We start from the raw sequence: 12,050 nt of genomic DNA on the forward strand, positions 1-12,050 counted from the left end.
AATAAATTGAAAAGTTAACATTGTTAAGTAAGTTTAAATGAATGGTCAAGTGTCAACAAATGTAATAGGTCACAAAGAGATCACCGAGAGTTTTGGATGTAGAAACTTGTCAGTCCTTATAATAAACTCGTTAGTCCAGGTGTCAACAAACTCATCAGTCCATGTAATAAACCCGGTAGTTCCAATACATCAAAACTAATTCCCAACACTCTAGAATACAAAGAGGAGGTTTTAACATTCCGTTACTTGTATCAGTTTGACATTGCTTTCATCAAGATATATAGTTCTCATATTATCCTTAACTTGTCAAATGGGTTTAAAAATTACATACTCAACAAAAAGATGAAAATTATAACTAATACAGAGACAATACAAACGCTCAACTTGTAATACGAAGTCACATTACCCCTACGTGTACACAGTTCTGCTTCAAGAGCTTCCAAATCTTTCAACCATACTGATTTTGCAGTCTTGAGGTCCAACTTATCCAGCTCCGCCGTGGCCTTAACATAATCATCTCCAAGAGCATCACGTCCCTCGATAGTGAATGTGTTAAATCTCGCGGATGTTAAATATAAGAGTGCATTGTGAGCGGGAATGAACCCATTTCACACGTGATGTCAGAGAGTACAATACAGTAAGATAGGGTGAGAATTATACCTTCAAAGGTAATTGTCTACATCAAGATTTGCCAAGAATCTTCGTTGATAAGAAAGCTTAGCTATTAAAACCTGAAGGGGCGAAAAACAAGGGTGAGGGGCCTGAAAATAAAGTTTTATAAAAACCTTTCTGAAAACATTGTAACCCCTCGTCGTAAAACAAGTATAGTTTCCAAAATATACTTACTATGTATAGTATAACAATACTTACCATAGTCTGAAAAATCTCAAGAATTCATTACGGCACAATATCTCGTAAATAAGGACATGACATCCAAAATCACAAAATCTCACATAAGCAACATATCATATTGGGTGTTTATCAACACGTGCTGACACACGAGTTTATGCAGATGTGTTCTGACATGAACATGAATGGATGTAATCATAATATATGCTCCAGTACTACAATCACGTAAAGACTGGCGCTATTCGCTATCACATACGAGTCAGAGTTGCCTATAGTAAGCTTACTTGTGCATCCCGTAGGATTATTTCATCATTTCCCAACAAAAAGGTATTTCTTATAAACATTAATTTAATCATGGAAATCGCATAAAGAATTTATTAATGCTTGTATATATGGAAACTAACCAATATATATAAGAAAAGATCCACTCACAGATCATGTTGCTGAGTCAAACCCGTCTCATAGCATCGAGAGTCCTTGTGATCCATTTCGCCTAGAAATGAAACCATTTAGGTAAATATAACGTGCTAATGAAATTACACATTTTCGTACAAAGTATGGCTAATAAAGGAACTTTCCTACAATGGTCAAATTTCAGAAAACGGACGGCGGATTCGGAATCAGCGCGTCGAAATACGCTAAGGAGGGTCCATAACCCTACACAAGTCAATCTGGAACATCCGCCCAGGGATTTCTGATCCCTAACTTCCCAAAGTCCACATTATACTTCTAGAACAACATACTAAAACTTCTTTACCATCCAACGGTTAGATCTCCGCCAATCGTAAATTCAAGTGGCGGTCAAAGTTGGATTTTACAAATTTTAAAAATTCAATTCGGAAAGATCCATACATCAGATTCCCAATCCATAAGTTCCTAATGTCCACAAATATTACGTAGTATTATGAATTAAAGTTTGGTGCCGATCCAACGGTCGAATTGTCCACTCATATAATAACCAAGTGGCGACCAACTAGGCAGCCCACTACAAAACTATATTAGAATATCAAGATTTCATTAAACGAATGTCAATTATGGAATCGGAGCATCAAATTAGCCTAGGATGCTCAGGTGGGTCCTTGGCCCACGTGTCACTCCGACTCATCTGAAAAATCAACTATTTCAAAAAATTACCAAATTTCACAAAAATGAAGATCTCAATGAGTAGAGCAAGTTTTATACCTGTGGCCAAGTTCAATTTGGCCGAGAGAAGCTCCAATTGCCCTTGAAGTCGCCGGAAACCCTAGAAATAGGTGGCTTCGATCCATCACCTCCGATGCTCTACCGCCCCCATAGCTGTTTGGGCTTTGTTCTAGGCTTCAAAATGAGTCTAATGGTGGTGGTAATTGAAGGAAAACATTTCAAAATTGATGGATCTTGGGCAAGGGTTTCCGCGGCATCCACGGGTATTTCTTTGTGACATCTCAACCAATTTGTGTCGATTTTAGCTAGAAATGGATGTTAGGATGTGGTGATGAGGTTTGGTGGTGGTGAATGGGTGAAAATCACCTGAAAAATGGATGAGAATCGCTGGAAAACCCTCTAGGTCGAAACTGGGTTGAGTGAGTAGGTGCATGGGTCACGTTTGGATGCTCTGCACCTCTCTCATTTCCCCTCCTTTCTCTCCTCTCTAGTTGTCACTCTCTCTCTTCCATCTGATTGAGCAACCACCCTCCTTTTCTCTCCTCTAATTGGGCAGCAACTCCCTCATTCCTATTATTTCTTCCTTATTTCCTCCATCCATTCCTTCTCCTATCCTTTATTTCTCACAACTAATATTAAAATAATAATATAATAATTATAAGAAATATATAAAATAATAAATGGTAATCTTTACAAAAGTACTTTTCGGATTTGTAGTTTCGTAAAACTCCTATCGTAACTCCGGTTTATTTCAGATTACGCTTATGCGATCGTCCCGTCGAGAACTTCAAGAGTATGGTAACATAGTAACTTGCACAGGTCACTAAATGCCAGTCAACGAGAGTGAAACATCCTCGACTCTAAGGGCATTTTTGTAAAATCACTCTTTTAAAATTTATAAAATCATGAAATTAGGGACGAGTTGTCACAAAAACAACCTGTGTAATATGTTTATTATGGTAATAACATTTTTTTTGTGAATGTGATGTAGATTTCTCATTTGTTGTATTAGTTTTTATTTTATTTATTTTATCTCAGAAGCTATTTTTCATTATGACTAACTAAAATATATTTATTCATGTCTAGAAAAAGTACTAATTTATACCTGTAATGATCTTCCAAGAATGAAGTTAATGGAAAAACAGATTAGATAAAAAATGATAATATGTGTTAATCGAATATCATAAAATAACATTGTTTTCGTTGTCTATGGATATAAACACCTGAGTGATTAAGGCAGTCAATTTTTGAACACATTTCTAGAAACAATTTAACATAAAATAAAATCATCTGACATCGTTTTGCAAGCATAGAGAAACAGAACAAAAGTTAATTCAATAGCTAAACAGATTTCAAAGAAAATAGAAAATAATAAATTTTTTTATTAAAGCAAATACCTGCAAAGAGTTTAACTCTAAAGCTTGTAAAAATAACAATTATTGGCTTGGGTAGCTGTTCTGATGAAAGAGCAGAGAAGCTATGCGCAACATCTGACCATAGTGTAATCTTAGCCTCTTTATTTCTGTAAAAGAAGAAGAAGAAGAACAACAACAAAGCTTTTTCCCACTAAGTGGGGTCGGCTATATGAATCCTAGAACGCCATTGCGCTCGGTTGTGTGTCATGTCCTCCGTTAGATCCAAGTACTCTAAGTCTTTTATTAGGGTCTCTTCCAAAGTTTTCCTAGGTCTTCCTCTACCCCTTCGGCCCTGAACCTCTGTCCCGTGGTCACATCTAACTAACAGTTTAAAGGAGATGGATACGTGTAAAAGAACTGTGCATTACACATAGTAAACTAAAAAATGAATGTACCATTTGACAACATAAAATAGAAGAATAAAGAGTTTAGAGATCAATTGTATACAATCTTTACTACAGAGAGTATAAAAACCATGTCATGTGCATTAAAACAAATAACTCATCCTTAACACAGAAGATCAAATGTTTATAAACTAATTTTACGAAAAAATGATCACTAACCTTTTCATCAACCAATATACAATGTAAGGTTGTATATTTATCGCCCATGCCTGGATACTTTGGTTTCCATATTCTACAAACACACACTTTAATTTTGACAACCATTTATATGCCACCAATTGGTCAAGTGGAGTTGGACCTTCATCTTCCATTTAATCTATACAAATGAAATACAAAATTAATCTTTTACACACACACACATACACAAAGCAAGTGCTTCCTAATCCAAAGAGTCAATCACAATAAAGCAGCAGATTAGTGAATAGTCAATCATGATTTCTTTTGAGGCCAAAAAACCTCATTAGTGATGGTGAATCAATATGGAAGTCGCTCTAGATTAGCGATGATGATTTTAAAATGGACACTGAAGAGCCATTCATTGAACGATGTAACTATTAAATCTGTTAAATTGCAGCAGGAAAAGCTTAACATACACTCTTAAATTGAGATGCTGGTCCAAGAGCATAAATAGTTACCAATATGTATTATCATCCGCAACAACTATCAAATTAATTCTTTTGATTACTTAGTTACCGACATAGCTATTATTCCTGACAAACTAATGATGGTAAGTGATTATCTATAAACAAACCCTTCTTCCAATTGCTATTTTCTTAGTTGCCAAAATCTTCCACCACGACGATAAAAATAGCCATATTTTCATGAAGGTATACCCACTGTATATAGTTACACATCTAAACCCAAATCTGTATACCACATACGAATGCCAAATCAACTAATTTGAAAAAAAATATTAAAGGTCAAGACCAATAACAAACGGGAACATTTACATTTCATTGAAATATAAATTGCAAGTTTAACATGAAAACTAGACCAATCTACACAAAAATAACGTAAAAACTAATTGAAAGTTTCTAAACGAAGGCAAAACCAACAACAACAACAACAAAGCCTTTTCCCACTAAGTGGGGTCGGCTATATGAATCCTAGAACGCCATTGCGCTCGGTTTTGTGTCATGTCCTCCGTTAGATCCAAGTACTCAAGTCTTTTCTTAGGGTCTCTTCCAAAGTTTTCCTAGGTCTTCCTCTACCCCTTCGGCCCTGAACCTCTGTCCCGTAGTCACATTTTCGAACCGGAGCGTCAGTAGGCCTTCTTTGCACATGTCCAAACCACCGGAACCGATTTTCTCTCATATTTCCTTCAATTTTGGCTACTCCTACTTTACCTCGGATATCCTCATTCCCAATCTTATCATTTCTCGTGTGCCCATACATCCCACGAAGCATCCTCATCTCCGCTACACCCATTTTGTGTACGTGTTGATGCTTCACCGCCCAACATTCTGTGCCATACAACATCGCTGGCCTTATTGCCGTCCTATAAAATTTTCCCTTGAGCTTCAGTGGCCTACGACGGTCACACAACACGCCGGATGCACTCTTACACTTCATCCATCCAGCTTGTATTCTATGGTTGAGATCTCCATCTAATTCTCCGTTTTCTTGCAAGATAGATCCTAGGTAGCGAAAACGGTCACTTTTTGTGATCTTCGCTAGATTGCTCCGGTCATTAGTGTAGATAAGTATATAAATGGATAGAGATAGGAGAGCAAACACAAGATGTACGTGGTTCACCCAGATTGGCTACGTCCACGGAATAGAGGAGTTCTCATTAATTGTGAAGGGTTTACATAAGTACATAGGTTCAAGCTCTCCTTTAGTGAGTACAAGTGAATGATTTAGTACAAATGACATTAGGAAATATTGTGGGAGAATGATCTCGTAACCACGAAACTTCTAAGTACCGGAGTGTGGTATCGTCTTGACTTGCCTTATCTGTCTCATAGGTACATGTGGCATATTCTCTGGAAGTACTCTTCCTCCATCCAGGGGTGGTATCTGTAACTGGTGGAGATGCACAAGGTAATGTATCAATTTCACTTGAAGCTTACTTGTAGTTTCAGGCTTGGCCAAGTGCGATACAAACCATGTAGTAGGAGTCCCCTAAGTCGCCGAGCTAGGGGATCTGCTGAAAGAGGTGACAGACAAGGTAAGCAATCAGAGCTCCGGCTGATTGTTCACATTCTCCCTATCTTGCAGGCAGCATGAAGGATAAAGAGAAGAAAAATGAGAAGAGATGATATGGGATACTTTTGCTTTTGAAGAAGTAACTTTCCACAGGCTTATTCTTGAACTGGGCTGGAGGGTTTTTTGGTTTCCTCCAGAGTATAAGGCCGACTGAAGAATTTGAGGGTCAAAACAAGTCCATCAAATCTAGTGTACGTTCGACCCTGCTGATATGGGATACTTTTGCTTTTGACAGAGTAGTGGATGTATCGGCACGTGTGCTGTTACGCTTGTCTCCACATGCTTCCTTGTATCCTTCTCACTTGCCCTATCTGTTCCTCAGGCAGATGCGGTATCTTCCCTGGAAGCATAAGATGTTGAAGATGAGTACTCGAGAGCAATGCCAGGTAAGTAATCAGGTAAGGGGTTCCAGGCAGTCAGTTCCTGGCTGGAAGCTTGATTCCAAGTGCTGACTGATTGCTCTCTTTCTCCTTGTCTTGCAGGTAAGAACAAGGCCAAAGGAAAAGACAGGGAAAAAGCATGATATGGGATACTCTTGCTTTTAACCCTGATGATATGAGATATTCTTGCTCTAGTATAGCTTGTTTACAAATGTATTATCGGGGGGAAAGAAAGCTGAATATTTCGAAAGGCTTCGTTGGGAGTGCCCTCTCAGATAAGAGGAAGGGTTGAGCATTTTTGCAGGTATGCCTGTCCGTTGGGGATGAAGGTCGACATATATAGGAGTCTCCCTAACATCAAGTAATAATGCTATTCCTTTACCCTGCTTGATCATAGTACGGTAGTGGGAGCTGCCAGCTTCACATGTTTTAACTCTGTCAGAGCACTTTGAAAAAGTGGTCTGTGGTATCTGGAAAGCTGATGTTGCGTGTGAAGATTACAGAGAAGCTTTATCCAAGGAGATCCAGCTCCTGAAGTTGGGAAAGTGGTGCCTCTTCGGTTTTCGAACAAGCAATCCTGTCGGGGATCTGGCTCTCGAGATTCGGAGAACGATGCCTTTTCGATTTTTGAGAAAACAATCCTGCTGGGGGTCTGGCTCTCGAGATTCGGAGAGCGGTGTCTCTTCGATTTTTGAGAAAGTAATCATGTTGGGAGTCCGGCTCTCGAGATTCTGAGGGCGGTGCCTCTTCGATTTTGGAGCAAGCAATCTTGTTGGGAGTGTTTTCTCGAATATGAGTAAAGGTTGGGCATGTTTGCTAGTCTACCTTGCCACGAAACACAGAGGTTGACACACAGGGACTTTCCAATTATCCAGCAGTGGTACTGTTCCTTTACCCTCTCTTCGATTTTTGAGAAAGTAATCATGTTGGGAGTCTGGCTCTCGAGATTCGGAGGGCGATGCCTCTTCGATTTTGGAGCAAGCAATCTTGTTGGGAGTGTTTTCTCGAATATGAGTAAAGGTTGGGCATGTTTGCTAGTCTACCTTGCCACGAAGCACAGAGGTTGACACACAGGGACTTTCTAATTATCCAGCAGTAGTACTGTTCCTTTACCTTCTCTTCAATTTTTGAGAAAGTAATCATGTTGGGAGTCTGGCTCTCGAGATTCGGAGGGCGGTGCCTCTTCGATTTTGGAGCAAGCAATCTTGTTGGGAGTGTTTTCTCGAATGTGAGTAAAGGTTGGACATGTTTTCTAGTCTACCTTGCCACAAAGCACAGAGGTTGACACACCGGGACTTTCCAATTATCCAGCAGTGGTACTGTTCCTTTACCCTTGTGGGTAATAATATGGTAGCTAGACCTTCAAAATTTATGTGTCTAAACTTTGTTAGTGTTGTTTCTTTGCTATTCTTTTACCCTTCTTGGTCAGAGCGATGTAGTAGGAGCTGGAAGCTTCACGTGTCTCAACTTTGTCAGAGAACTTTGACAAAGTTATCTGTGGTACCCATGAGCTACTGTTGCGTGTGGGAAGTGGGTGATTGAACAGTACGATTCATGTGCTTTCTACTTCGCCAGAAATCTTCGACAGAATGCCCATAATTTCCGCAAAGCTGAGTGTGCGTGTGACAGGTGCTGACAAGGCTGGAAAAGTAGGTGCCTCTTCAATTTCTGAGATCGGCCCTCGTGGTCTCTGAGCAGCCCAGCTTTTGAGAAAGCAAGCCTCTTCGATTTCTGAGATCGGCCGTCGTGGTTTTTGAGCATCCCAGCTTTTGAGAAAGCAAACGCCTCTTCGATTTCTGAGATCGACCCTCGTGGTCTCTGAGCAGCCCAGCTTTTGAGAAAGCAAACGCCTCTTCGATTTCTGAGCAGGCGCCTCTTCGATTTCTGAAGCTTCGTCGAGTGCAGATTTTTATAGGGGCTGACATTAAGTTCCAAAGCACACTTGAATATCCACCAGTAGAAGCTCCATTCTTGCACTTCTAAGATCTTGATTTGTCTGACCTCTTCTCTCTTCAACACCTTTGAAAATGTCTGGCCCCTCCGACCGTCGTTTTGACTTGAACCTTGTTGAAGAGGCAGCCCCGCCTTCTCCAGACAACATATGGCGCCCATCCTTCGTCTCCCCTACTGGTCCTCTTACCGTTGGGGATTTCGTGATGAAGAATGATATGACCGCTGCGGTAGTGGCCAGGAACCTTCTCACTCCCAAAGATAACAGACTACTTTCCAAACGATCTGATGAGTTGGCTGTTAAGGATTCTCTGGCTCTCAGTGTTCAGTGTGCAAGTTCTGTGTCTAATATGGCCGAACGCCTATTTGCTCGAACCCGCCATGTTGAATCATTGGCGGCTGAAGTGATGAGTCTCAAACAGGAGATTAGAGGGCTCAAGCATGAGAATAAACAGTTGCACCGGCTCGCACATGACTATGCTACAAACATGAAAATGAAGCTTGACCAGATGAAGGAATCTGATGGTCAGGTTTTACTTGATCATCAGAGATTTGTGGGTTTGTTCCAAAGGCATTTATTGCCTTCGTCTTCTGGGGCTGTACCGCGTAATGAAGCTCCAAATGATCAACCTCTGATGCCTCCTCCTTCTAGGGTTCTGTCCAGTACTGAGGCTCCGAATGATCCCCCTCCGGTGCCTTCTCTTTCTGGGGCTCTACCGATTGCTGAGACTTCTCCTAAGCAACCTTTGTGAAGGCTCCATCTTGTTTGTTTATTTTGACTCAAGTATATGTACATATTTGTAACTTATCGGGGATATCAATAAATAAGCTTTCCTTCATTTCAACGTATTGTGTTAAATACACCAAAGCCTTTTTCGCTAAGTTCTTTGAATTTTCTTTTGTTGAAGCTTGTCTGTTGAAGCTTTGTGAGTGGAGCATGTAGGTTGAGGTAGTGTTCCCTTAATTTCCCGAGTGAGGAAAACTTCTCGGTTGGAGACTTGGAAAATCCAAGTCACTGAGTGGGATTGGCTATATGAATCTTAGAACGCCATTGTGTTCTGTCCTGTGTCATGTCCTCCGTTAGATCCAAGTACTCTAAGTCTTTTCTTAGGGTCTCTTCCAAAGTTTTCCTAGGTCTTCCTCTACCCCTTCGGCCCTGAACCTCTGTCCCATAGTCGCATCTTCTAATCGGAGCGTCAGTAGGCCTTCTTTGCACATGTCCAAACCACCGTAACCGATTTTCTCTCATCTTTCCTTCAATTTCGGCTACTCCTACTTTACCCCGGATATCCTCATTCCTAATCTTATCCTTTCTCGTGTGCCCACACATCCAACGAAGCATCCTCATCTCCGCTACACCCATTTTGTGTACGTGTTAATGCTTCACCGCCCAACATTCTGTGCCATACAGCATCGCCAGCCTTATTGCCGTCCTATAAAATTTTGCCTTGAGCTTCAGTGGCATACGGCGGTCACACAACACGCCGGATGCACTCTTTCACTTCATCCATCCAGCTTGTATTCTATGGTTGAGATCTCCATCTAATTCTCCGTTCTTTTGCAAGATAGATCCTAGGTAACGAAAACGGTCGCTCTTTGGTATTTCTTGATCTCCGATCCTCACCCCTAACTCGTTTTGACTTCCATTTGCACTGAACTTGCACTCCATATATTCTGTCTTTGATCGGCTTAGGCGAAGACCTTTAGATTCCAACACTTCTCTCCAAAGGTTAAGCTTTGCATTTACCCCTTCCTGAGTTTCATCTATCAACACTATATCGTCTGCAAAAAGCATACACCAAGGAATATCATCTTGAATATGTCCTGTTAACTCATCCATTACCAACGCAAAAAGGTAAGGACCTAAGGATGAGCCTTGATGTAATCCTACAGTTATGGGAAAGCTTTCGGTTTGTCCTTCATGAGTTCTTACGGCAGTCTTTGCTCCTTCATACATATCCTGTATAGCTTGGATATATGCTATTCGTACTCCTTTCTTCTCTAAAATCCTCCAAAGAATGTCTCTTGGGACCCTATCATACGCTTTTTCCAAATCTATAAAGACCATGTGTAAATCCTTTTTCCCATCTTTATATCTTTCCATCAATCTTCGTAAGAGATAGATTGCCTCCATGGTTGAGCGCCCTGGCATGAACCCGAATTGGTTGTTCGACATCCGTGTCTCTTGCCTCAATCTATGCTCAATGACTCTCTCCCAGAGCTTCATTGTATGACTCATTAGCTTAATACCTCTATAGTTCATGCAATTTTGTACATCGCCCTTATTCTTGTAGATAGGCACCAATGTGCTCGTTCGCCACTCATTTGATTTGAAATAATTAAAACAACTAAACATAGCACTCAAATAACTCCATAAAAAGCAAAAAGTCTAAAAACCCATTACCTAACAAAGATAGCAAGAAATCTTTGTGCAAATCGTCAAGAGAGAACCTGTGAAACGCTGAACACAAAAGTACAAAAAAAAGGAAAAAAAAAACAATTAAAATTCGATGCTCAAAACGAAATAACATTACACACGGTAGACTAACAACATCACAGTAGCAGGGAAATAACAGAAGCTAAAAAGCAAAACAAATACAAAGACAAAAAACAGAACAAAAAAGAGAACAAAACTTACAAACCTAGATTTGGAAGCAGCAAAAACACAAATGGGACAACCCAGAACTCCAAAACAAAAGAAAACAACTAAAGAGAGAGAAATAAGAAAGGAAAGCTAAAATGGAAAAGGTGAGGGATGATCGACACGTGGCGGAAGCTAAACCGAAAGCCAAAAAAACCAGCAAAACCAAAAACAACAAAAAGCATCTTTCCCACAGGAAGAAGAGGCGGGAACAAAATTGAGAAAAGGGCAAAACCGGCAAGTCACTATACAACCTGGAAAAAAAAATCAAAAACGTGAAGAAAACAAAGGGCACAATGGGAAGGGCACTGTTAATAAACAGTACCTATCCACCGGCTTTTAGAAGAGAGTTAATATGTCCATCTCAGTATTCAGATCTCCAGAAATCTCGTAATCCGACACAACTCTTTTCTTATTAGAATTTGAAAGTGATGTGTATATTGTGATGTGTATATTGTAAATTTCTAAGAGTTTTCAAAACTTTACCCGAATAAAAGGATTTTTGGCTTTGGGATTCCAGCCGGAGATCGAATCAAGGAATTCTAAATAACTCTGGGTCCACATACAGATTGGCAACTCTGTAATCTTCAGTGTTGTGTTGTTCACTTCCTGCATGCGCCCATAAGAGGTGTAGCCCTCACCGGTGTCAATGGGATCCATGGTTCCAGAAAAACCTTCATACCACGGTGACATTTGCACCGGTTTTTCACCCTTAATTAGACGTCTCATGTTGTCGATAATATCCGTTGGGTTATAATTGGGGACATATGTACTCCCAGCGGTCAAATTTCTTTCACACCCATTGACAAGTACCATGGGTATTATTGGAAAATAACTATATGGCAAAAACAACCCGTCAACTATATTCATAAATCATCCACTATTTGTTAAATCTAAAAAGAAATATTAGTTTGCTACTGATGGGAAAATCACAAATTACGTACCTTTTAGGCTCAACTCGTTTGCCATATGCACTTAAGTGTTCCAACACATATATCATCATCCTTGGGAAAAATGAATCTTGATATAGGAGAAAGCCAAGTGTATAAATAATAAGCAC

General features: G+C 40.0%; 1 protein-coding gene across 1 annotated transcript; it reads right to left on the minus strand.

Moving 5' to 3' along the window:
• Positions 1–216: 216 nt before the first annotated feature.
• Positions 217–10,813, minus strand: LOC139188103 (uncharacterized). Its single transcript, XM_070805167.1, has 5 exons — positions 10,754–10,813; positions 3,971–4,127; positions 3,390–3,514; positions 1,282–1,342; positions 217–731 (listed from the first exon to the last, which is right to left on the minus strand). Exons 2-5 carry the CDS (start codon positions 4,120–4,122, stop codon positions 725–727), a joined length of 345 nt encoding a protein of 114 aa, XP_070661268.1. The 5' UTR covers positions 4,123–4,127; positions 10,754–10,813; the 3' UTR covers positions 217–724.
• Between the last annotated feature and the right edge of the window lie 1,237 nt (positions 10,814–12,050).

The sequence above is a fragment of the Malus domestica genome, chromosome 09 (assembly GCF_042453785.1).
Source record: "Malus domestica chromosome 09, GDT2T_hap1".
Taxonomy (NCBI): Eukaryota; Viridiplantae; Streptophyta; class Magnoliopsida; order Rosales; family Rosaceae; genus Malus; species Malus domestica.